Here is a 26,538-nt window from a genome sequence, read left to right on the forward strand (position 1 = left end):
CCAAGGAAAACTATAGCAAACCTCATCTTGATTGTGGAATACTTCATTTGGCATCTACGTAATAAAATGGTGTTTTTCTAATGGCAACACTGGATGTTTATGAGTTTCCTGTGACCATCTCTACTGACTGTTGTCATGGACCAGGAAAGCCCTGGGGGCATTGGACAGCAGTTCCCACAGCGCTGTGTGCGCTGTGTGCGAGGCTCAGCTTTTGCCAGAGAACTCAAGCGTTTCTGTCAGAGAATGCCTAGCTGTCCACCTGTGAAGTCACAGCCAGGCCCAGCTCATGGATGCCATGCACATTCTGGTCCTCGAGGGCCACCCCAGGAGGAAGGGTGGCGGCAGGATGAGCGAACACTGCAAAGCCCACCTCAGCCAGCAGCCCTCAGCAGGGTCCCACGAGCAGGTGGCTGCCCTGCTGGCCTCCCATAACCGACACGCCACACTGGACTGGGCGGCAGGGTCGTGTGGGGGTGGGGGCCTTGGTGGGAAGGAGCCTGTCTGGAGGAAGTGGCCGTGAGGATGGGGGGCACTGCCCTGCCCTTGGTGTGCTTCGAGGATGCTCGGCTCCTCATGGTGCCCCCTGGCTTGGGCTGCTCCCTCCAGCACCGCCACAGCCTCTGAGCCCTTGCCTGGGCCAAGTCTGGAGCTTGGGGTCTATGCAGAGGGGCGGGCTCGGGAAGGCAGCCCCCACGGCCAGCTGCCAGGCTTCTCTAACGCTCTCTCTCCCTCTCCTGTCCCTTTTCCTAGTCCCCACCGAAAGGTGCCACCATTCCCTACCGCCCAAAGCCCGCCTCCACCCCTGTCATTTTTGCAGGTGGTCAGGTAAGAGCCGACCCGCTCGCGGCCTCCACTGCCAACCTCAGCCTTTTACTGCAGCACCCGCCGCTGCCCGTTAGTGCACTCAGGTTTTCTCGCCTTCTCACGTGCACGTCTCCCACCCACCGGACAGACGCAGAGCTCTCCTGGCCCACACCAGTTGGCGGGTGGGAGCAAGGGAGACAGGTCTCCCGAGTGTGGCCCCTGACCTAGACAGGAGGGACCTCTGCCCAGGCCACACCTGCCAAACCTAGTTCTTGGGTGTGACTGAGCTGCTTGGGTAGAGACAAGGGCACCTGGGCAACTTACAGCTCGTGTTGGAGGCCACAGGGGCTGTGAGAACTAGGGTCCCCAGACCCCACAGCACACTCCAAGTAGGAGCTGTGCAAACACGAGAGGAGGGAGGAGCAGCTGCAGGCCAGGCAGCCCTGGCCCTGCTGGCCCTGACACCCCCACCCTGACACCTGCCCTAGCAGGTGTCCTCAAATCACAGAGCACCCGCGTTGACAGCCCAGATCTTGCACATTTTAGCCCCCCACCCCTGTTTTCCTGGAGAAGAAACCTGGAAGGATGGGGTAGAGAGGAATTGTGTGCTCTGGCTGGGCCAGACCCCTGGAGAAGAGGCAGGAGAAGGGCCATGCCCCGGCTTCCTCCTTTGCGGCCACCTCAGGCCATACTGCCCATCCACACAGATGATTTGCACACGTCCAGCTGGGGTTGACCTGAAAGAGCTCTGTGTCCAGCCGGCCGCGATGTCTGTCTTTGTTCAAGGGAGAGTTGAGAGAGAGATGTCCCCACAGGTGGTCCAGCCGGTGTGGAGTGGGCATGGGAGTTTATCATCTAAAAAGGAGGACAAGGAAAATGTTTCCTCAAGTCTTTCTCATTGGTGTGGAGAAATCTTATCAGATCCTGCGACGGGCCCATGGTAGAGGAAGGGACAGGGAGCCTGCATTTCCATTCCTTTGGCCAGACACATGGTGCATCCTCAGGCTTGCCCCCACCCCACCTGTCTCATGCCTCTGGTCTGCCCCTCTGTCAGCAGGGAGCCCTCCTGTGCACACCGTCCTCACGTAGCCCCAGCATGTGGCCCATGCCCTACTGCAGGTCAGAAAGCCAGGCCCTGCATGGTGAAGGGCTGCAGGCTGCCCTGGTGGAGCACACGCCATGCAGCACCTCCTCACTCCAGCTCCACCGCACACTCCCATGAGTTCATGGAGGTTGGCGTCAGCAGACCCTGGGGACTCCCCCAGTGTTGAAGCAAACCCTTCATGGCATATGCAGTGAAATTTGGGGTTCGTTCACTCCAGGGGAGGTGCCTTTATACAGACACGTCTGCAGAGCCAGATGACATGAGCTCTGGTGGCAAAGCCACCACAGGGGGACCCCATCTTCCTGTGAAACAGGCAGATGCACCACCCCTCCAGTCATTGCCATGTGCCCTCCAGGTCACGGTGCCATGGCATTTGTAGGGCCCACCACTGTGCCCTTGGAACAGTGTGGTAGCCAGTGATGGCCTTGATTGTGACACGTGGATAGTCACACAGGAGTCACTTCTGAGTGCAGGTCACCCAGGAAAGGATCCAAAATGCAAACTGAGAAGTGAGGTATAGCAGAACTCAGAAGTATCTGCTTAGGCCATGACCCAAGCTCTCCAGGACTCAAGCCCCCACATGCCCAAGAGTAGCATGCATGACAGACACAGGAGGGAGCCTGGCACTCATCCCCTTGAGCAGGGGAGTGACGATGCCACAGGCCAGGGTGCTCAGCAGCACTGTCCACACAGCTGTCACTGCAGGCATCACCGGGGCACCCTCAGGCAGAGCCTATGGGGAACAGGCAGGTGTCAGTCGGTCCACAATGAGCAGTGACCTAAGCAGCACTCACTCACTCACAACTCAGCTCAGACCTGTGGGCCCAGAGAGAACAACCCCTTGTGTCCCAGGGGCCTGGCCCATGGGTACTGCAGAGGTCCCTATAGTAGCTAACACATAGGAGCACATCCCTGGCAGCAACTTTGCAGAGCCTGAGGCTGGGTCTCCAAGCCCTGCTCCTTTCCTAGAACATCGCTGTATCTGGTAAGATTCCTCTGCTCCCTCCATCAGCACAGTGGGGCTGTCCCAGCCAGCACCTTGCTCCACTGGGCCTGAATCTGTTTCAGAGCTGGACTGCGGCTGGGTCCCTGTTGGGTGGTAGATTGATCTTGAACTCCTGGGATGGGTTGTTGATGAAAACTCTGGACAGATTAGAAACCTGTGGGAGGGCCTGGGGTACAGAGAAGTGACGGTGGTCTCCCCTGAGGTCTTCCTCTCAGACATCGGCGACCCTGAGTGTAGAACAAGTGGACGACACATGTCGTCTTGGGATGGGGGCCCCACACATCCAGGTGCCAGAAACCACATCCTCACTCTGTGCTTCCACCAGGCCTGGTGGCCCCCCAGCAAAGCCAGGTCCACCTTCTGTGCGCCTGCTCTCCCTTGACTCCGTGGCTCCTACGTGATCTGGCCAGGAGCTTCTGACTCACAGGAGGCATCTGGGCTGAAGGGACCACGGGGGCTCTGCCATCACTGGGGCATCAGGGTGAGGTGGGCAGGCCCTCAGAGTGGATGGTTGCTGAGCTGGCTCAGTCACAGAGCTCAGGCAAGGAGATGGTGAAAACAAGTCCCAGGGTCCCATAGACACTCTGGAGGGAAGCCCCCCTTTCGGGATGCAACTGTAGATTTGATGGGAAGAACCAACTGGGCCGAATGAGATCTCCTCCATCTGGCTTTTGCAGGTTTGGGTCATCTTTTAAAGCTTTCTTTTTCTGTTTGAATGTCTTGGGGGCAAATATTTCCCCCACTATCTACTCTGAGGGTTGATTAATACTAATGGACCTCTCACTTGGGTCAAGTCAGTCACCCTCAGGGCTTTCTTTTAGGAAAAGGGGTGAGCTCAGTCGTCCCCTGCCTCCTGCTGGTGTGGCCGCTCAGGGAGGGGTGCAGCTCTCTGGCCTGCCCTGGCCGCCTCCTTCCCTGAGAACAGTGGCCTTTGTCCTGAGCAAACAGGAGCAGGTAGAGGAGCACACCGAGGGAGAGGCTGTCACCAGAGGGTTCTTGTTGTGCAGGGGAGGGTTGCCAGGGTGTGGCAGGCCGAGTTCTGCCACAATATAAGCTGAAGGTCTCTCTCTCTTTCTCCAGGCCTACACGATCCAGGGACAGTACGCCATCCCCCACCCGGATGTGAGTCTTCACTTTGTCTACCTTCCACCCTTCTATTCTTTCTGTCGTGTGCCCACCTGCATGCCGCTGTTAGTTGCTACTAATATTAATATTACATAATAATATTAACCAGTTTTCTCAGTGCTCCTGACCCGTGTTGTATCCATATGACCTTGATAACCTTTTGACCTCTTGGCACTCATTCCGCTTGTGCTGAGGACTTGGCCTGATGGCAGATTGTGTCCGCTGACTGCTACAGTCGAGGGCTCCCTCCCACACACTGAGATGGCTGCGGTGGCCCCCACCCTGCAGGAGCCACCTGCCCTGATGGCAGGGTGCCAGCTCACCGTCTGCAGCAGGTGTGGGCGCAGTGTTCTAGGTGCACCTAAGGAGTTGGGCGATGTTTTCAAGACGGGTCTTCTAAGGTTCCTTGGAAACGGCACCTGAGTGCCTGGTGGAGCAAAGCAGTCCCCTCCAGAGCCCAGGCTGAAGCTTAGAGTGCACCATGCACAGACCCCAGTGTCAAAAGCCAGCAAGCCCTCGTTTCCTCCTGGAGTTAGAGAGATGCCACATGGTAGCTCTGGCGCCTGGGCTCCTAGCTGAGCCACTCAAGCTGAGCCTGTCGAGCTGCTCCTCGACCAGGGTCTGCTCAGGTATCTCCTGGTCACAGGAGAGTCTGAATGTACAATTGGTACAGCAGTTCTTTGTGCAGAGATCTGGGTGCAGAGGGGACCACAGTGGCACTAGAGCAGTGGGGCTACAGCCTTTAGGGGCCCAGAGGAAAAGGGCCCCAGCCATGAGCAGAGGGTGTTCTTGAGAAGGCTTTAGAGATACCAGTCAGTGGGTCTGTGCTAGAAAACAGAGATGAGGGGGAGTGGGGAAAACAGGAGAAAGGCAGCCAGGTAGGGTCCTCTGTGTGTGCAAGTTAGTTCTGAGGCTGCAGCAGTCTGTGCAATCTCCACTCAGCCCCAGAGCTAGGCAGCCATCAGGCAGGGCCGGGCCCACTGAGCCTGTGGTGCCCATCAGTCCTCTCCAGATCCTTGCATTTGAGTTGAGCAGGAAGCAGAAGCTCATCTGGATAAGAGCTGAAGGCAGGACAGGGGAGATTTTTTTTAAATTAACTACCACTAAAGAATTTGAAATAGAGGCAGTTCACTATCATTGCAGGAAAATTTCTATTGGGTGAAAGATGAATACTACTGGGTTTTATTTTTCCTTTAAATGAAGCACACACAAGTCAATGATGGAGAAACAAGGATAAGAGGGGTCCTTTCACCTGCAGTCACACTCAGGCATGTATATCGGCTCCTGGTTTTAGACGTGACTGATACTGCTATGACTGGTCAACTGTGGACACATCTGCCTATGGCCACCCTGGAGGCTGAGGCCGTGGGCCACCTTGCATCCACTGCCACATCCCTTCTTCCCTCGGCCTGCACTTAGCTGTCAGTGCCACATAAGCAGAGCATGTGCACTCCTATGCCCAGAGAGGCTGCCTTACTGTGGCCCATGGCCACTGTAGAGCACTTGAAGTGAAGGGGGCAGGTGGGGCCAGGGCTTGGCTTCCAGGATGGCCAGTCTTCCTGAAATGTATGTGTGCACACACACATGCCAAAGTCTGACTGTCAAACCTAGAGCCACAGACAGCAGAGTCTGGCACCCTGGTGGAGGCAGCTGGCTGAAGAGGTTGAGTGTTGTCTGTCTTTACACCAGATGGTAGTTTCAGAGTCAGACCTCCTGACCTGCAGGGACCATTTGGCAAGCTGGTGGGTTTCCTTCAGGCAAGAGTCCAAAGCTCGCACTGATCTTTTAGAGAAGGTACGGACACCTGCCTTGATGGAAAGGTATTTCTGGACTGAGATTTGCAGAGGTTGCGGCTTAGGCGTGTGTGTGGGAGTGAGATTTCGATTGGTTTGGTTGGCTGATCTGTTTTGAGTGGTGGTTTTGCTCTTCCCCACGTGGCTTTCCTCAGTACCTCTCCAGTAGGTAGTTTACAAATTGTTTCAGATTAGTTTAAGCTAATGAATAACTATTATGCAGTCGCCTCTTCGGTGTGGTGAGATTTGAAGTACTTGGTGCTGTGGTTTGAATGTGTCCTTCCAGAGTTCATATGTGGAGACCTAATTGTGACAGTGATGGCCTCAGAAGGTGCCTCTGCAAGGGGAGAAACGTGCAAGGCCTGAGCCTCGTGAGTGGAATTAGTGCTCTTAAAAAGACGCCTCAGGTGTGGATGTGGTGGTGGTGCCTGTGATCCCAGTGACTGGGAAGCCAAGCCAGGAGGATCCCAAGTCCCAGGCCAGCCTCATCAGCTTAGTGAGGTTCTGTCTCAATATAAATTTAAAAGGGTTAGGGATTGTGGCTCTGTGGTAAAGCACCACTGGCTCAATCCTCAGTAACACACACGCACACACACACACACACACACACACACACACACACACACACACGAAACAAGGGAAGGAGGATTTGCCTCCCCTCTGTCCCTTTCACATGAGAACATGGCACTCAGGGCACCACCTTGGAAGTAGACAGGGGCCCTCACCAGACTCAGAGCCCATGGCATTTGATCCTAGGCCTCCAGGCCCGTCAACTGTGAGCAGTAAGTTATGCTGTCTGCAGATTATCCAGTCTAAGGTCTTTGGTTGGAGCAGCCCGAATGGACTAGGCCTTGGTCATTTGTCCTGAGATGGCTTTCTGTGGAAGTCATTCTGTTCTCTGTAGCAGTGTCATGTGACTTGCAAGCAGAGTAGGGTATTCCAAGTGCCTTTCTTGCAGGCACATGAAATGAAGTCTTGGGCAACCACTTGGATAACCCACAGAAAGCAAAGGCAAGACGATTGCTTAGTGACACAGGTGATGGTGGCTCCAGACGTGCATGTACCTGAGCTTCGTGCGTGCTTGTAGGAATTTTAAGGCTTCAGTTTCTTAGAAGGAAAATATGAGTACAGGAAAAGCTAACTGACTTATTTCACAGTGTGACTGAATACAAAGTGCATGCTCACCACAGGGGCCAGCACTTGGGTCCTGTAGTCTCTTTCGGCAGCTTAACTTCCTGTCTGGCTGTGCATGTCCGGTTCAGACGTGTGGACCTGATAAGGTCTGCTCCTGGCCACTGAGTGCTTTGTCTAGACCCAGAACATTCGCATGTCCTGTGCTGGTTTCAGACAATGCTTTTAGGTGCTCTTAAGTGGACCCTTATTTAATAATCCTGAACACTGTCCTACCCCACAGCTCCCTGCTGCCCTCCACACACCCCCTGCGTTGTTCACCCAAACCCCTGGCCGCTCCTGGAGCTCTGGAGGCTCAGGCATCATGAAGAGGCACAGAGTGCTGCTGAGCAGGGGGAGGACTTGGTTCAACACCCCCAAGTTCCCCAGAATGGTGGTCAGCAGCCTTGGGAAAACTGTCCATGTACCATGGTGTCCTGCCAGGATCAGGTCAGGTGTGGTCCAGATTCACGGAAGGGAAACAGCACCAGTATTGGGGCATGGAACAGGAAAGAGGGCACGCAGACCCTGGACAGACATGGAGACCGGGTGGGCTGCAAGGCTTGCTTCCTCCTGTTTCTGTCATTTTACTTACAGTGGTGCAGTTAACTCCAGGAAAGGCTTGCTTTCCTCTTGGAGAAACTGCACACATACTCGACTTACAGTAGGGGTGTGTCCCGATAAGCCCTCATAAGTAGAAATTGCACCTAAAGCACAACCTGCCGAGTCTCCTGGTTTAGCCACAGCACAGCCCAGGGTCAGCTCTGTACCGTCATGATGGCAGACTTGAACTCTCGCTGCCAAGCATCCCCGTGGAGTGTGGAGCACAAATCACCAGCTAGAAGAAGGTCCAAGCTCCAGGCAGTTTCTACTGAGTGCATATTGTTCAGACCACCACAAGGCCAGATCGTGGAAGTCAGGGGCCCTCGGTGAACTTAGGAGCACCCTCAGGCACGCACCTTTATGTCTAGCCTTCGGGGTTTCCAGACCACTCCCCATCAATTGAAAGATGAAGAAAGCAGCAAAGTTGAAACCATAGCCTGTGAGCAATGACAGAGGATTTGCCATCTGTCCTCTCCAGAGCCTGCACAGCCAGGAGGTCCACCCCAGGACTGTCGGCCTCATACCTGAAAGAAGCTCTGAGAGATTCCCCTGGCAGAGAGGGGGGCAGTGCCATGGAGGGTGCTGAGCACTCTGGAGTGGTCAGCACCAGGACTGATAAGGAATCTGCTCTTTATTTGGAATATAGTGGGGAGAATGTGGAGGTATGTATCAGAGTAAAAGAAAAACGTGGGCTGGTGTGCAGCCAGACATGTACTGGAAGTGCCTTCATCCCAGCGTCTGTCACAGTGCCTCTGAGGTGGGGAACACTTACTGTGGACCTGCGGAGAACAGAAAGTCTGTGTACTGCAGAGCTTGGGGCAGAGAGCTGTGGAGAGCTTCCCCTCCCGTTTGTTCATCATCTCCCTCCAGAACCCTGTAGAGAGGTGGGCGAGGGACCCTCTCGTTGATGGTGAAAAAAGAGGAAAGAGCCAACACCCCATCCCATGGACACACAGCTGATGGCCACACCCCGGGCCCTGAGCCTGTGTTCTTGCCAAGATGCTGGATCAGGAGTGCTACAGAGGCTTCCTCAGCTCCACCCACTGCCAGAGGGTGGCTGCAGTCCTGCCTCACAGAACTGGAAGCCCAGATTAGCCTTCAGTGCTGGCTGGAGCTGTCTTCCTACACAGAGCAGCACCTCCTATGCTGTGCCCTTGAGTGCAAGGCTCTAGCCCAGTTCCTCCACCTGCCCTCAGGAACAGACACTGGCTTCCCAAGCCCATCGCATGACTTGTTCGCATGGGAGTCTAGAAACACTGGTGAAGAAAGATGACAGGGAAGAGCATGCCCGTGAGCGGAGGCCAGGAGCTACTAGAGTGGAGAGGACAACTACGAGATATGGCCTGAGAATTCTCCCAAGTTAGTAGAAGAAGCCAATCCTCACATTTAGGAACTCCAACAAATCCAAACAGGATAAACAAAAAGAAATCCATCTTACATCTATATAAAACCAAGGCCCAAAGTCAAATCTTAGAAGTAATCATATAGAGGAAGAATGTTATAGAGGAAGAGCAGTGAGAAATCTGGTTGACTCTTTTAAAATCTTGCCTTATTAAAAGTTAAAGAGGACAAAAAGATCTAACTAAAGGAGAGACAAACCATACTCATGGATTAGAACACTAAGAATTGCAAAGATATCAGTTCTTTCCAAATCGCTGTACAAATGCAATATAATTCCAGCCAAGATCCAAAAAAAAATTTTTTTCATGCCATTTTAAGATTCATTTGGAAGGTGGGGGTGTAGCTCAGTTGTAGAGTGCTTGTGTAGCATGTGTGAAGCCCTGAGTTTGGTCCCCAGCAACACACACACACACACACACACACACACACACATATGGAAGAGCATAGGTCAGGAATAACAGCAGAAGGGAGATCAGCAGAGTGGAGCACATGGCTGGGGAGGGAGGGAGGAGAGGTGCTGGGGAGTGTTATAAGTACGAGCAGGAGAGTCCAGCTCTGTGTACAGTGACAATGCATCAGTAAAAGAAAAGAAAAATAAGCTTCCACAGAAGAGAGGGAGAAAAAAAAAAAAGGAATAATCAGCATATCCATGAGAAGGATAGGGAGACTTGCCTTTGCAAACACCAAGTCTTACTGTAGGGTCACGGCAACCCAGAGTGCACTTCATGTGCAAGGAGGGACAGCCGGTGACCAGGCACCCAGCATCTGAGCCTCAGGTGAGGAGACCTATTGCATGCAACCACTCAGTGCAGACCCAGGAGAAAAGGGATCACTCAGAAATGATGCCCAAGAGCTGGCCATCCCAGGAAGAGTGGACATTCATAACAAACAAAACCATCCTCATACATCAAGAAGGTCAACGTGAGAGAGCGAGCTGAGACACTTTAGAAGGGAGTTCAGGAGAATTCCCTTCCTTTCTCATTGGGGAAAGATTTCCTAAAGAAAACACCAGCATAGACCAGAATGGGGGACTGGTGGGTCAACTGCACTGCAGATGTGGAGTCCTGCTTCCCTAAAGACACCATGAACAGAGAGGACAGACCTCTGTGGCCCGACAACCAAGGCAGGTTTACATCCGAGTCAGCAGCGACAACCCAGGAAGGAGAACGGGCAGAAGACATGGCATCCTGGACAGCTAGTGCTGGGCAGATGGAAACACTGTGTGTCTGCACTGGCCTGAATGGGAGCACAGGGGCCTGCGTCGTGCAGTGTGGGCCAGCACTCATGGCCCCAGTGCTGGTCTGCTCTTCTGTCCCAGTGCCGTAAAGTGAAGGGAGAGTGGGGCCTGGCTGTAATGCGGGGGGTGCCTCCCTGCCTCTCCCCTCCTCCTACCAGCTGCCCCACTCCTTTCTTTATCCCTCCCTCCTGGTGATCTGAAAGCACTGGAGCCACAAGTGTGGTTCTTTTAAATGTTAGAATTATCTTTAAAGCTCCTTCAGCACTTAGTCCTGTTCTCTCCTTTAAAAAAAAGAAAAAAAGTGGAAATTGAGTCCCAAGAGGAGAGGGCTGATAAGCAGGGCCAAGCCAAGATAAGAAAGAAGCCAGCTGCCTTCCCCTGCCAACCCACCATCCACTAACTCACTCAGCACTGCCCGCCAGCACTGCCCCACTCTGGCCTCAATCTATCTTTGGGGTGGGGGGGCGGGTTATTTGCTAATGTGGCAATTTTCTCTTAAAAAACAGAAAGTATATGGAGCTAGGAGGGTTAGGGTGATAGAATTGAGCTTCTGAATGTCAGTCTGGAGGCCAGTGGAGCCAGCCTTGAGAAGCACTTGTTTTACCTGTAACGTGGCCATCCTGGCAGATGGCTTTACCTGTGTGCCCAGCAGGTGAGGCTGCAGAGTAGGTGGGCAGCTGGGATGGGCAAGCCACAGCTGAGGCATGGCAGCACTCCAAAGCTGCCCTTCACTCACAGACCCCTTTACAGATTAGAGAACTGAGGCCTATAGAGATCGGAAGTTCCCGTGTCCACATGGACTAGCTGAGGCCAGCTCCCTTGCCCCCAGCCAGTGTGCCTCACAGTCCTGGTGATATCCAACCACATGGTCTCCAAAGATGCAGGGCAGATGGAGGGGTGCTATTCCTCTGGGGTGCAGGGCAGCCTGGCGGATGCACATAAGAGCACAGGAATAGCAGGTGTGAGCAGAGTACAACTGTCAAGATGCCCCAGGCCTGTGGGTGCTCACACAGGTCCCCACCCAGCACCTACCCCTGAGGCTCACTGCAACCCGGGTCCTGCTGCAGGGCTGCAGCCCCAGGGGTGTCCTGGGAGCACATTCCTCACTAGGATGCCCACGAGCTCTGCTCCCTCCTGCTGCCTGTGGTGGAACATGGTCTCCCCTGTTCCTTGGCCTTGGCCGTCTTGCCTGGAGGCACAGTGCTTTTCCTGTGACTTCGACTGAGGTCCTGGTGATGTTGTCTCCTGTCCATGCTCTTCTAGCCTTTACCAGGCAGCTCCACTCGGGAAGTTTAACCACCCATCAAGGTCAAGGCACGGGACTCTTGTGGGCCAGGGGAACCAGGCAGTGCTGTACCTGGGGCGGGCAGCTGGTGCTGTGACATGCCAGGCTGCAGGTATACCATTAGCTTTCTCGGCTTGCTGTAGCCTTGTCAAACACCCCTTCTTCAGGGGACACAGAACTGTAGCTGACCCCAAGTCACCATGTCCCTTGACCTGAGCTGCTCCTAGGACGAGCTAGGACTCCCCCTGCAGACCCAGCCCAAGTACCAAGGCTCAGGGAACAGCCAGGAAGCCAGGAGAAGGCTGCTTTCAAGATATGCCCAGTGTAAACATGGCCACCTTTCCTGGGGAGGGAGGATCTAGACATCTGACAGGCAAGTGTCCCTCCAGAGCCAGTGCAGGGAACAGACTGCACTCTCCAGTTTCACCACAGTCAGCAGTCTGGGGGCACGCCCACCTAAGTTCCATCTCCAAGGTGTGATCTCTGAGGCCACAGGCCTGTTCTCATGTCAGAATCCCACATAGTAGATGCAGGGAGGGGCCAGGCTGGCCAGCCAGCACCCCAGGAACCCCATTCCCACAGGCCCACCCCAGCCCCTACCTGGCTCAGGGTGAGGAAGGGCCAGCCAGGGAGAGCGCCCCGACCCTCTCAGGGCAGGGAGCTGGGTGCAGAGGAGGCCTGGATGGCTGCCGCTATCCTGCATGTCCTGTGTGGAGGAGCTGGATTCCACGTGGGAAGGTGCCACCGCCTCACTTGGCACACCCCAGTCTCTGCCTATTATGAGGGGTGGTCTCTGTGGCCGCTGGGACATTGCCCAGAAGGCTCGTAGCCCTGGAAGAGCCAGGCCTGAGGAAGGCCAGCGCCCTCTGCCCTGGGGCCCCACGCCTCGAGAAGGTGGGAGAATTCCAGGCAATCTAACTCTGCTCCCAAAATGTGGACTAGTTGACCACATTTTACCTTCGTCTTCTAAGCCTCTCAGTTTTATTTAAGAAGTGAGGCTCCTGGAAAAGCCTGTCTGGTGGGGACTGAGGAAGAACCTGCAGGACAGTAGTGGGCACAGACAGAGGCTGATTCACACAAGAGCCTACAGCCCTGGGGTCCCTTGGGATCTCAGCCATGCCCTGTAACCCCACGTAAGTCAGGAATCCCTGGAGAGGACTGCAGGGAAGGTGCCTGGCCCTCACAAGGCTCCCAGGCCGCTGTCTAAAGTGAGACCTGCAGGACAGGGCCGAGGCAGGGGCAAGGTCTGAGGATGTGCCTCTGGAACCCAGAGGTGTGAGACCCTTAGAAGCCCAGTGTTCCTGCTCCATGGCCCTCATATCCCCCTTGCACCCCTTGACCCGAGGACCCTGCCAGCCTCCCACACACACACAACCAGGCCTGGTGAGAGGGAGGCAGGGCTGGTTCAGGCCCCACGGCTACTGACAGCCAGGCCCACCGGTTCCACCCAGGCCAAGTCCTTGAGTCCTGCTGCGTCTGCCATGTGTCCGCATGGCCCCCCTCTCTCTCTCTGTGCAAAGTTCTGTTACTGCCATTTTGATTTGGTGTACTTGTGCTCGATGACAATAACCTTCTTAGCTCTCGTGTCCCTCCTGCCCCAGCAGCTGACCAAGCTCCACCAGTTGGCCATGCAGCAAACCCCCTTTCCTCCCCTCGGACAGACCAACCCCGCTTTCCCCGGTACGTACCCAGCTGCCCTTTCTGACCTCCTTCTCTTCCACCTGGGGACTTTCTCTGAACTGCCCTTATGCCGAGCAGCGAGCAGCGCAGGCGCAGCGGAGGCTAAGGCCCAGGCTGCAGTCATGCAGTGGGCTTGCACGCAGCAGGGCCAGGGCCAGCTCAGCGTGTCCGGCTGGGGGCTAGTTTGCCTCATGTTGACCTTGGGTGTCCTTGCCTGTGCAGAGACATCTGCCCCTCTGTGGATCCATGCTTGGCCAGCAGTGCTCTGTGCTACCCACAGGCCGTCCTGTGGCCCTTCCTGTGAAGGCATCCAGGAGGCCAGCCCTGGGGCATTTCCTCTCCAGGAGCAGGTTCTACAACCACACGTGGCTGCACTTCTCAGGGTGGCCCAGCCTGGATGGCACCAGCCCTGCCAGGGAAAGCAGTGATGTGAGCCAGCCCAGCCCAGGCTGTGGTGAGGCAGTCAGAGCAGCCGGCCGTGGCCTAGCCCGACATCTGGCAGCCCCAGTGGCTGTGGCCGGTGACAATCTACCACCGTGTGTTAGCCGTGCCAGTGCCAGTCATATTTTGAGCTTCCCTAGTTGAAGGGACCTTGCTTATCTCCTTGAGGGCAAAACATTAAACCTGTCTCTTCTTTGCTCTCCAGGAGAAAAGCTGCCTTTACACTCCTCCGAAGAAGCTCAAAATCTGATGGGCCAGTCGTCAGGTAAAGCAGACCACACTGGTGGGGCTGTAGGCCAGGAGTGCCCAGCCCCTGCAGCAGGCTGTTCTGCAGGAGGAGGGCGGGACCCCACTCACACCTGGGGACAGGGTTTGTGTGCCTGGCATGCACACCTGCCAGAAGTTGGCAGCATTAGTGGCTTGGGACTAAAGACAAGCGCTGCCCAGGAGCCCCACAAAGGTCAAGCAAGGTAGCTGTCACCACGCTGTTGGCTGGCTGGTGGGTCTGGGCATGCGCCGAGCTGGCAGTGTGCACCGCGAGGGGAGGGCCTCTGCTGCCATGGTCCTCGGGGTGAGGCAGCTGTGCTGGGAGGGAGCTCCTGACCTTGCCTTTTAGAAAGTGTTCCTCAGAGCTCTGAGCAGACCTGAGGAAGGTGAGCACGGCCTGTCTGTGCCCGCTTCTGATGTGCATCACAAGTTTGCCCTTGGGACACTGCAGCAGGGATTCTGTGACAGGGTACGAGACCCACGTTGTCTGGGTGTGAAGCCTTTGGAGGAGCCACGCTGGGGCTAAACCAGCTAGCAGGTTTCCTGGGTCCCTGTGTTGGAAATGCTGTGTACCCTTCACCCGTGTGGACTGCCCAAGCACCTGGCCAGCATCGTCTGGCTTCCTGGCTGCCTCCCCTCACCAAGGCCGGAGCCCTGCAGCACCCAGGGCAGCATCTGAAGAGGGGTAGGAGAGGAGGAACATTGGCCTGAGCTCTGAGGGCTGGCTGGGCTGTCTCCTGTGCTGGGAATTGCTGCTTCTGCGTCAGACAGATGAGCGTGTGCTCTGAACAGAGTCCTGAACTATCCGCTCAATTGGTATATGCTCTTAAGAAGAGTTCTGCCACTTTCCTCCCTCAGTCAAAACATGCCAAGTCCTTAAGTGTGGCCCCTATTCCTGTCTCATCCTGAGCAGTCAGGACTCAGGACTAAGGGAATCTTTCAAGTGACATTTTAGATGTCACCATTTATGGACTGTGTACAGATAGTTAAAAAAAAAACAGGTAATTATTGTATTGAAAAGAAGATAAAGACCAGAAATTCCAAGTTTAGATATGCAAAAGAAAAAGAGCAAAATTTGGGGTGAATTGAATTGAACCACTCACTTCCACTGGGATCCCACGGTGCTTGGCACTTCCCTCAGGGCCTCTCCCTTTGGGAGACTGGAGCAGGCACCTGCCAGCGCGGGGGCCCAGGTCCTTGAGGGTCACTGTGGGGAAGGTGGGTCTCGCTGAGGTTGTTTTGGGGAGACCCCCAGGGCTATGCAGAAATAAGACTGAGGCAAGGGCAGAGGCAGGGCCAGAGGGCGAGGCCACCTGGCAGGTCTGGGTGGTTGGAAGGAGCAAGAGCAGGGCTCAGCCATAGCCTTGCAGGTTGAAGTCACCTCTTGTTGAGGAAATGGGTCACCAAGTGCAGAGACCTCTTGCACTCCAGGAGCAGCCACGTGGCATCCATCTCAGGGCTCCTTGTGCCCTATTTCCAAGGCCAGAGAGGGAGCTTAGGCTCTGAGGCGCTGTCTCTCAGTGGTGTGCAGACTGAGCCCTGAGAAGACAAAGCCTGGGCTTCGTGGTGGGTAGACTCTGTCCTCACTCTCCACTGCAGGAGGGAAGGCTTTGCAGAAGTGCAGTCTGCGCTGGGTCCAGAGTCCATCTTGGCTCGGTTCTCCTGGCTCCCATCGCAAAGAACCATGTTGCGACCTGGGCTGTCCCAGCTGACCAGGACTGGGCTCTGATCAGAGTTGGGTCAGAAACATAATAAACAGCAAGTGCTCTGTGGCCACTGGTCAAGCAGAGCAGGCTTTGAGCCAGAGAGGTCTCCAGGAGCTGAGGAAGAAGGGGTGCTCAGGGTCAGCATGGCCTGTGCCCTGGACACACATGGATGCCTGAAACATGGTGATGCCCTGCTGAGCCCGGGGCTCGCTGGGGTCTGCACAGGGAGTGGGGGAGCACATGAGCACATTTGGAGTGAAGTCCAGGTGTGCCCAGAACCAAAGGGGGATAGCATTGTGCTTGGGTCTCATTTTCCTTTTGAGAGAAGTCGGGGCTCAGGAACTGAGGTTGCTATGTGGGCCTCATGGGGTCTGAGCCCCTGGGCTTGCTGATTCTTGCCCTCAGCTAACCTTTCAGCCCTGCCCTGTCCAGCCCAGGGGAGTGTAGCCAGGCCTGGGGGTGTGACCTGGAGCAACCTTCCCACCAGCCTAACCATGTCCCCTTGGTGTGCCCAGGTCTGGACGCCAGTCCCCCGGCCAGCACTCACGAGCTCACCATTCCCAATGATGTGAGTATGCCCCTGCACCCTCCTGTCCTCACGCGCGAAGGCCAATGCGGGCACAGTCACCCTCCACCCAGTGGCACCCTGGTGGCCCTGCTCCCATTCTTTGATCTCTCTCCTCCTCCCTTCCATGTTAAGCTGGTTTAATGCCAGTTATAGTATATAAGTTTGTATGCCTAAAATATCCCACCAGAAGGGATCTTGGAGCCTTCAGGTGGAGGAGAGCTTGGATGCCAGAGTGGGCTGGAATACACCTGCCCGTTGGTTGTGGCCTAGTTCAGGTCAGACCCTGCAGAACCAGCGGCCCGGGTGGGTTCTGGAATAGACCCATCACACCACAGCCCACAAGCTCTCTATGGAGCTCAGGATTCAGCAGACCTGAAGTCCATGGGCCTCAGGCTGGTCTGGATCCAGGTACGGAGAGGCTGTGGCCTTGGAGCCAGCCTCCGTAGCACACTCAGTCCTCCCAGGCTCACAGGGTTCTGGTGAAGAGGGGTGCCATTCTCTGAACCCCAGGGTCATTCTACTCTAGATCTGGACTAGTGAGAACTTCCACTGCGCTGGAAAGGCAGGAACCTGAGGCAGGAAGCAGGCAGGCAGGAGGACAAGAGGCCAAGGAAAGCCAGCCAGCCAGTGGAGGGACCATGAGGCCTGTGGCCGCCATCATGGGGCATCCCCTGTGACTGTAAGCCAGGCTTCTGTGCAGCCAGGGCATCTCTCCAGGGCTCTCCTGTCCTCCAGCTGCGTGGTGGGAGAGACCCCAGCCTATGTAGAGAAGCATGGGGTCCCCACTCCAGCACTCAGCTCAGGCCACAGCACAGGACCATCTCCAGGGCAGCACCGCCACCCTGTGTTCTTGGAGGAGATCTCGGCTTTGTTTGCGCCCTGCCCCTGGTCCCCCTGGCTTCCCTGAGCAGGTGGTTCCAGCACCTGCCATGTCCTTTCACCTGAGTGATGAAAGCAGTGCATGTCCTACCAGGAAGGGCCTCCCCTCAGCCTCTTACCGGCACTCCGCTCCCTGCACCAGGGAAGTGCTCCTGTCGAGCTTTCATTCCAGAGCTCAAGTGGGGCCACGGTCCTGCCTGCCCACCCTCCCCAGGGGTCTCTGTGGGGAGGGAAGCCTGCCCCTCAGAAGGGTGGCAGCGCCCTCACCCATGCCTACTCGGAAGCACGGCCTGTCATCCTGCTCCCAGGAACAGGGGAGGGCCTCCCACTCACCCCAGACCTCAGGGGACATTCTGGGCTGCAGCCACTGGCACAGGCCCCCAGGGCTGAGGTCTGCAACTGGCAGACACCTGCCACCTTCGTGAAGGTGAGGAGGGAAATCAAGCGCTGGTTCTGACACTTGCCATCACCACGTCCCGGTCAGGCTCCTGGTCACAGCTCGTCACGCCTCATCACAGGCTGCCTCAGCCCATCTGCAGAAGGGCACTCAGTGGTGGGACTTCTGTGCTGTGGGTCTACAGCAGAGACCCAGGCCAGGCCAGGGAGCCCCCACACCCTGGTTCACTCCCAAGGTCACTGTGGGCCTCCCTCCTGGCCCAGTCCAGAGCTTGCTCCTGGCCATGTGGCTTCTCGTGCCTGCCTCCTGTGCTCTGTCCTGAGCCCAAGCATCCACCTGCCCAGGCTGAGGCTCCCTTCTGGGTCCTGAGTCACCAGGGCCTTTTGCTGTATAAAGCAAGGCAAGCTGTCCCATGGAGGGCTTCCTGAGGAGAGGCCAGGCAGGAGGTACGGCCACAGCTCAGTGTGGCATCTGGCTAAAGCAGCCACGTTTTTTAGAACATTTTACTTTCCTTTGCACTTGTAATGGGGGTGTGAAGGTGAGAGGGGAGTGGCCTCCGCGCTGCATGTTGACGGCCCAGCAGGTCCAGGAGAGCCAAGTGAGAGGGCCCTTGGGTCGCAGGTGCCTGAAGTATCTGGCCTAGGGCAGGGCTGGCAAGGGGCTCTGTGGCTTCTCACATTCTGCTGTGACTCAAGGGCAGTGTCGTCCAGTGAGCGTTTCTGCTGAGGGTAAGCATGCTCCCATGGCGGGGATCCCCAGCACTGGACACAGGACGCCTGGAGGAGGGAGAGGGCTCGAGGCCTCGAGATCCAAGCCCGGGGAGAGAGCCACCCTCAACACTCCCAGGCACGTGCAGAGGGGAGAACGGGGGCACTACTACCAGGCCAGGAGGAGAGCAGCGGTGGTCAGCACTGTGAGGATGGCAAAAATGCCCAGGTGGGGAGAGCCCAGGAAGGAGAGCAGGCTGCAGAGTGTCCAGGACAGACCCTAGAGGAGAGGAGGCCATGGGTGCTGGGACCTCAGCAGTGGTCAGACCACTGGGTGGTCTGTACTCTCCCTCATGACGGGGCAGAACTGTTCCTGCCCAGTTTCAAGGTCCAGCATGCCAGGCCCTGGTCCAAGATGAGCCCTCAAGATCTGGCACATTGCCAGACAGGTTCGTGGGCCGTGTGCAGGTTGGGAAGATACATCCCTGGCCTCAGGGCCCAGGCATACTCGGAACAACCACACAGGCGAGAACAGGGAGGGGTGGGAGTGCCCAGAGACACAGGCGGGAGACTGGGTTCTGGGGAGTGGAGGCTTCACCCCACGTTCCCCAAGAAGGATCTTTGCAGTCTAGTGAGACCACTGGTCATAATTCAGGTAACCAGCAGGTCTCTGTGGGGACAAGAGCTGTTGATGCAGTACACATCCCACCTGGTGGGACTGCTGCTCATCACCAGCTTTGTGTGATGGGACTTCTGTGCTTGTGGGTCTATAGCTCCCCACCCCCACCTCCTGCCCAGCCCCTTCACCCGGCATCTCATGGCAGTAGGGGAAGTGTTCGTGACCCCATCTCCATGCCCTGGCTCCTGGGCCAGTGCCCACAGGAGGTGCAGCCATTAGCGTGGGCTCCTGTGGGCTGCTTGCTGTGGCCTGTGGCTCTCTGTCTCTGTCTGACCTTCCTTTTCCCATGCTCACTCCAGAGCCCTCTGCAGATGTGGGGTTCTGCTCCAATCCAATGGCAAAAGGCAAGGGATGCCACCTAGCTCCTCTGCCAAGTCCTCTCTGTGGTCTGCTTTGATCCCCCCATGCAGCAGGTTGGGCCAGGAGGGGCTCTGGCTACTGCCCCCATGCCCAGGGTGGCCCACTCTTTTCCCTGAGCTGCTTAAGAAATGGTCCCTCTCTCGGTGACCACATGGTCATAGCTACTGCACTCCATCTTTAAATGGAGGTCACAGTGGCAAGGAAAGGCATGCCCAGCTAGCTCTGGGGGTCCCAATAGAATCCACCCAAGGCAGGTCTCAGGTGGAGATGAGCCTCCTGCATCCCCTCGGCAAGCCTGTGTGACACCCGTCTCTTGGCCAGAGTCTTCCTTCCCACGCTGGCGTGGCGTCCCCGGCTCTGCCTCTGTCCTGCCTGCCTCCGTCACTCCTGTCCAGGCCAGAGGAAATGAGCATGAAGTGGCAAGGCCTTGAGACAGTCATCTCTTGATCTGATGGACCCCCAGCAGTGGGGCGGGTACTGAGCAGAGGCCGTGTGGTACCCCTGGCCCTCCTAGGCGAGCCCAGGCTGCTCTATGGAGGGCCAGGGGTCATGCCCAGGAACATGGAGTTCCCTGGCTCCTGAAGAGGCCCTGCAGGGGACTCTCAGGATGTCCTCTAAGGAGTCCCTCCATCCTTCCTTCTAGCTAATAGGCTGCATAATTGGACGCCAAGGGACCAAAATCAATGAAATTCGACAGATGTCTGGAGCTCAGATCAAAATCGCTAATGCCACTGAAGGGTCATCGGAGCGTCAGATCACCATCACGGGAACCCCGGCCAACATCAGCCTTGCCCAGTATCTCATCAATGCCAGGTAAGGGACTCCACGGCCACAGGACCCTACAGGGGCTCCTAGCCCTGGCCTGCAGCCCACCTCTCGGCTTGGACAGTTGAAGCAGGAGGGAGCCCAGCCACACTCTCCTTCCTAGCTGGACATGGGGACAGAGTGTACTGGGCAGTCTCCTCATTGACACGGGCCACCCCCTCTTCTGGTTGGTTACAGTGAGGAGCCAGGAAACTGGAGGAGTGGCCATCCAGGGTGGTAGCGAGGTAGCATGTCCAGGGAGGTCCTAGACCTGGGCCACTGGCCTTTGTCAACCAGACTGGTCCAGAAACATGGGAGCCTGGACACTTTGCCGTGTGGTCTTTGCAGACTCCTGGAGGAGGGAGAAGACCAGGGCTGAGCTGGCCCTTCCTTCTGTGTCCCGAGCTGAGCAAGGCAGTGGCACTTCCCCTACATCAGCTGGCAGGAGGCTGATGGAGCCATCTAGTGGTGGCAGCCCCACGTGGGCTGTTGGACTTCCTGCCCTGGTGCCTCCCCGAGGGGATCCCAGTGAAGTGGGAAGGGGTTGACCAGGAGAGATGAGGACCCCCCAGCCTGACTTCACCCTCCCATCTCCCCTTCCCTGCAGCTCCCCCAGGGCCATGACCAGGCTCTAGTGGAGTCTACCCCTTTCCACTCCTGGGCCACACTGCTGGGCGGGCAGGGACCAGGCAGATGTGGAGTTGGCCAATCAGGAGATGGGGTGCAGGGAGGCTTCCAGCACCTGCCCCCCACATGCCCTGATTCTACTGCAACAGCCCAGCTGGAGCCCTTCTGGGTGCCAGAGGATGCTGACCCAGGTCACAGTTATTCTTGTGAGAACTATGAAGTCCCTTCTTAGGTCAGGGGAGTGAGGTTTAGAAGGTCAGGATCGCCCTCTAGGGGCAGGCCCAGGGCCTATGGCTGCTGACCAGATCCCCCAGTGTGACACAGTGATGGGCAGGGAGAGAAGTCCCTGTGGATGCTCCAATCGGCCTGCCTCCTGTGTGCTGTGCCTTGTCCATAAGTGTGCTGCTAGGACCACATGCCAGGCCACAAGGGTGCCCTGCACCCTGCCTACCTCGCCCCCACCCACCTCACAGGAGTGCCATGACAGACCCCTATGCCTTTGTCTGTTCCAGGCTGACGTCCGAGGTCACCGGGATGGGCGCGCTCTAATCCTACCCAGGCCACTCTGTGCACCTGACCGCTGGAGCCCACGGCCTCACCGGCTGGCGCACTCTGTACAAACCGCCTGCCCTTCCTCGCAGATACAAGTAGTTTTCTTATGTACCGACGGTCCATGCAGTAGACACCAGTCCCAGCCGTCTGCACTCAGGCTCGGCCGCCCGCCCCCTTTGGTAGTTGGAGCCCGTCTCCATGCATCGGCATGCACTGCTAAGTATTGTAACGCTTCGGGGAACTCCCATCCGTGACATGGTAGAGAATTGTCCTCAGTGTCCGTGTGACTGTCTAGGATTTGGTCTGACGCTTTGGCACACTTCCTGTGACCTGCTGTCCCTGTGCTCAAGGTCCCTGCTCTCTCCCCTGTGCCCAGTCTCCCCTCAGAGCCCACGCGGCCTTGGCTCACGTTCCCATCCAGCCATGTGCTGGGATCTGGGCTGCCTTTCCTGCAGCCTGTGGGAAACGCCCAGGAGAGGAGGGGCCTGGGGGACGTCTAAGGAATGGGGCGGAGTGGCAGAGGGTGCGGGGCCCAGCTCCACAGGGATGTCCCCTGGGGGAGGCACTTGTGGGCCCCAGGCGTCTTCCGGGGTGACTGGAGAGTGCAGCCTCTCCAGAAAGCCCCTCTGCACTGTCGGAGTTTAATAAACGTTGTGCGCCTCCCCCATCGACTCCGTCTCGTCTCTGCCCGCAGCGCCCATCCTCACCCCTGGCAGAGCCCTCAGCCGTGCCAGCCTGCTGGCCAGAGCACTGGGTTCTCTCACAGTGAGCGCAGGTCCATCGCCCCTGTCACAGCCTGATCTTGCCCTTCTGCCGCTGAATTTGCACATGACTTAAATGACAAGGGTGAAAACCCCACCCTCCACTGGCACCAAAGGTTGGGCCCACCTGGTGGCCCAGCTGCTGTCAAGTAATGAGTGCATCCACCCCCAGCTCAGGGAACCGTGTCCTGCCAACAAGCAGGTCCTTTCGCCTGGCTTCTCCACCTGCATGCCCGCTCAGTGCTGAGGCCCTGCACCCTCTCTTCCCTCGGGGTGAGTGGCCAGAGGACCCAGACCCAAGGCCGGGGGAGCCAGGAGAGCCGAGACAGGGTGGCACCTTACCTCTGCCTTGCACTCCCGACCCAGCACTGCCAGCTCAGATCCCGGGTTCCTGGACCCCCCAGAGGGCCAGTGAGGCCTGGCAGAGGCAGGTGGACCCAGGCAGGGAGGGGCCCACACCCTCTCACCCCAGAGGGGCCTCCTGGGGAGTCGTGGTTCCTGCAGGTGAACAGCCAGCCTGAGACCTGTCAAGCTTCCTGGGCCACAGGGCCTGGCCCGGCCTCCTGGCCAGCTGCAACACCCCTCTCAGAGGGAACCTGCTTCTCGTCTGCCTGGTGACTTTTCCAGGTTCCCTCCAGGGTGGTCCCGGCCAGAGGCACATGTGGTCTGTGCAAAGTGGCACAGAAATGAGCCCAGCATGCCTGGCCACTCACATGCTGCAGGCTAGGGCAGAGGCTCTCCCCTGGGATCTGCATGAGGGCTGGGGAGGCCACAGGGAAATGGAAGACACTGGCCTTCCCCAGCATCCATTAGCTGGGCGGCAGGTGGCAGCCAGGTCCTACCATGAGTGGGACAGAGAATGAGAGTGTCAACGAGATAAAACCCAGCACGAGGGGTCAAAGGTGCAGTGTTGGACCCCCGAAGGCATGAACAGGTTGGGGTAAGCAGCATCCCGGGTGAGGCAAGCCAGGGCGTGCTTGGCCCTTGGCCCTCGGCTGTGTGCCTGGAAGCCGTCTCCTCTGACCAGCCAGCCCTGCTTCCCCCTAACTTCAGATGACTTCACCTCCATGCAAGAGAGGGGACAGGTGAGACTCCTCCTTCCTGAAGGGACGGAGGACCGTCCAGGGCCCGTGCCACAGCCTACAGCTCGGTCCAGCTCGTGGGAGTGGGGGATGCCTGGTCAGGAGCTGGGATGGGCACACTGTCCACCCGTGCCACAGCCTACAGCTCGGCCCAGCTCGTGGGAGTGGGGGATGCCTGGTCAGGAGCTGGGATGGGCACACTGTCCACCCCAGCTTTCGGATGGCTCCCCTGCCATCGACAGGACAGCTCCCTCGGCAGCTGTGTGAGGTGGGCACACATCATTCCATGCCAGGAGGTGAGGCAGAGGTCTGTTGGGCTGGTCACGGGTCTGTCACCAAGGGAGTGAGAACAGCCTCACCTGCTGACTTGGGAAGTCTCTTTTCCTTTGAATTGATCTTGGGATTCAAAATCGTTAACACAGTTACTTATCGTGTCCTTGTAGGTTTTTAATCTTTTAATTGTTTCTCTATTTTCAGTCCCTCTTTTTTTTTTTAACAAACTAAAGAGAATGATTATTGCATTCATAGGAATGGAACGAAAGCAACAGCATTATAATTTTACAACATGAGACATTTATGTAGAAGAAGTTTCATTTTTCAAAAATGTTACCCTGTTTCTTCCCTTTCCATCTTCCTCGAGCATCAACAGCAGCCACTGACCCTCACAGACAAACTGCTCCATGGGGTTGGACAGTATTCACCTGAGTGTCATCTGTACTACTTCACAGAAGACTTAGCCATTCAGTTAGAAGGACGCACAGCATTAGAGAAACAGTGTCATGTGGACTTGAGGTCCTGTTTACCAGCACAAAGCCCTTTATTCATATTATTAAAACAGCAATAATAGAAATAAAAACTACTGTAATAAAAATAGAACTCAGGAATAAGGTCATTAAATGTAACTAAATACATTCTAACATAGACACCATGTAGTTCCTCTAAGTATCAGGTAAATCATAACCTATCTGAAATTCTAGTTTCAGAGAAAAAGGGCAGAGACAACTACAAAGAAGGTGCTTCGTGTTATCAGGTCCATTTTATTTATTAATAGCTTTATTTTATTTATTTATCTTTACATAGTGCTGAGGATCGAACCCAGGGCCTTGCACATGCCAGGCGAGCGCTCCACCGCTGAGCCCCAGCCCCTGTCAGGTCCATTTTAAACAGCTGAGATCCTCTGGGGACTCTGCACTGGTCTTTCTTTTCGCACAGCTCCTGTTGTCCCTGGGTTGTGACAGTTTCTGTCTGCACACCGCAGTCGACCTTGCCATTATTTGCATCCTTGGACTCTTGAACAGCTTTTCTAGGCCACAAGTTTCACAAAAGGGGAAACCCTAGGGCACGTGTACGGCTCCTGGGTTTTTGCAGATCCAGAGCAGAACTGGATGAAGACAGTACAAGGAAGGCCCACGGTTGTCCCAGGCTCGAGCTCCTCAATGAGAGGCCGGGCAGAGTGGACTGGGCAGGCACCAGGTGCCCGGCAGAGGAGGGATTTCATCTTCCTTGTCTTGATTGACATTGTCAGAATCAATAGCTCTTATTAACCCTCTTGAAGTATCTCCTTTTGCTTCTGCTGGGGGTGCTTGTTCTGCTTTGCTGTGGTGTTGATTTTCCCAGGACCTAGGTCCTCTCTCCTTGTTGGCTGTACTGACCCTGCTGTGCTCTTCCTCCTCCAGAGGCTGCTGTGTGGAGCTCTTCACTCCAGACCCCATTCTTGGGGATTAGTTCAGCACTGTGTGTTCTGGGTGCTGCTCTGGGCATGTCCCCTGACCTGTGTCGGTCGGTTCCAGCCGGTTCTCATTCCCTCCCGATTTCTCCTGACCCGGGTTCTGAGTGCTTACCGAAGGCCACACCTCTGAGCTCCTGCTCATTTCCATGTATGCTGCTCACGGTAGGCACTCACACCCTCTCTGGCACTGACCCTCTTGTGACCAGTGCTGAGGTGTCTGTGGCTGTCCCGTGTCTTCTGGAACAGATGTGCATTCTGCTCACTTGATGTGAAGTCCCGTATCTTGCAGCCTCTTGGTCACCACATGGCCTGGTCTTGACCATCTTCACTTACTCGCTTCTGGTTTGGTCCATGTGGGAGGCAGAGCATCCCAAGGACATGGTATGTGATCCCTGGATAATCCCATAACTCCATCATGTTGCATGCTGGGTATTAAGTTTGCAAACTAGTTAAGGTTTCTGCTCTTCTGACCTAAAAGTGAGGGGATAATCCTGGATGATCCAAGTGGGCCCAGTTTAATCACCAGGTTCTTAAATGGGGAGGAGGGAGGCCCAGGAGGTGCCAGGGGCACCGACAACCCCCAGGTGAGTGCGGGCTGTCTGAGGAGGTTAGGAGGGTGAGGAAAGGGAACTGGCAGTGAGGGCTGCAGCCCCAGGGCAGGCAGCGGGCTTAGGCTCAGCTTGCTTAGACTTGGGGCAGGGCTCCGTGTTGCTGTGCCGGGGCCAGCTTGGGGTGTGCTAAGGGTGGGGTGCACTGAGCCGGGTGGGGCGTCTCTCTGCTCTGGTGCCTGCAGCTGCCCGGCGTCTCTGCCTTGCAGACACTGGGTCTTTACCTAGATGCTTCTGGGTATTTGCCTAGTGTCTGATGTCTCCATTCTTTTATTTTCAACTTTTTTATTCTTTAGCTTATGACAGACTGATCATTATGAGATCTTGCCTTCTGTCAAGGTTTTCTGTGTTGAAAGTGGAAGGTGCCACAATTGTAATGTCAGACTTTATTTATGCTACTTTATTTCCCGTTTCGCATTTTTATGCTCCATTTCTATTTTCATTGAGGTGACAGACCTCTCTTCCACTTGACTTCACATTAACTGTGGTATTTTTTTAATTAACTGTGATTGTAAGGTCAGGCTGCGGCGGCGACCAAAAGGAGGCAGATTTTAAAAAGACCGGTGAACAAGGCTTTATTGAGATATCACTCCCAGGCAGAACTCGATCAGACCGGCAGAGCAGCCGCGAAGAGGGTCGGAGGAGAAACCAGACCGGCAGAGCAGCCAGGAAGAGGTCAGAGGAGAAACCGCTAGGGCTCCACCAGACAGGAATTTTATGGGGCTTATGGCAGGAAGGGAAGGCCTTGGGACAGGAAAGGGGTTTTTAGAGTCCGTTGTCCCAGTGGAGTTGGTCGAGGGAACTGGCTGAGATCCAGGATTGGCCAGGAGACTCTGCTGATGGACAGGCAGTTCCACAGGTGCCTGATTGATGCGGGCTGCTTGGCGCTCTGTTCCTGAGTCACCACCATCCACCTGACAGTGATCCCTGTTTATTCCTGTGGGTTTCTATACTCCCGTGCCCCTCTTCTGTCCCTGAAACAACACAGTAGCCATGTCTTCAGTTTTGGAGTGTGTCATCGTGAACACGCTCTTCTCGCCTGCGTTTAACCCAGCCATCTTCCCCAAGGTGCTGGACCACGCTGGTGCCCGCTCACAGGGCGCGTCCCCGGGGAGACTCCCGTGCCCTCAGCCCCAGGGCCCGCACCTTCAGCAGGGCATTT

At 56.2% G+C, this 26,538-nt stretch overlaps 1 protein-coding gene across 19 annotated transcripts in view; it reads left to right on the forward strand.

Moving 5' to 3' along the window:
• The window catches only part of Pcbp3 (poly(rC) binding protein 3), a 224,582-nt gene extending 202,721 nt beyond the window's left edge, over positions 1-21,861 (forward strand). For 10 of the 19 annotated variants that reach the window (XM_078044806.1, XM_078044808.1, XM_078044807.1 and 7 more), the window contains 7 exons: positions 751-894; positions 3,996-4,037; positions 13,131-13,209; positions 13,856-13,915; positions 16,139-16,191; positions 19,857-20,026; positions 21,157-21,861. In XM_078044806.1, coding sequence (XP_077900932.1) covers positions 751-894; positions 3,996-4,037; positions 13,131-13,209; positions 13,856-13,915; positions 16,139-16,191; positions 19,857-20,026; positions 21,157-21,193 — 585 coding nt within the window. In that variant the 3' untranslated portion in view covers positions 21,194-21,861. Of the gene's footprint in view, positions 1-750; positions 895-3,995; positions 4,038-13,130; positions 13,210-13,855; positions 13,916-16,138; positions 16,192-19,856; positions 20,027-21,156 lie in introns of those variants that run through there. The other 9 variants (XM_078044795.1, XM_078044798.1, XM_078044799.1 and 6 more) reach the window with 9 other exon arrangements.
• The last annotated feature ends 4,677 nt before the right edge of the window (positions 21,862-26,538 follow it).

This window comes from Ictidomys tridecemlineatus, chromosome 3 (assembly GCF_052094955.1).
Source record: "Ictidomys tridecemlineatus isolate mIctTri1 chromosome 3, mIctTri1.hap1, whole genome shotgun sequence".
Classification (NCBI taxonomy): domain Eukaryota; kingdom Metazoa; phylum Chordata; class Mammalia; order Rodentia; family Sciuridae; genus Ictidomys; species Ictidomys tridecemlineatus.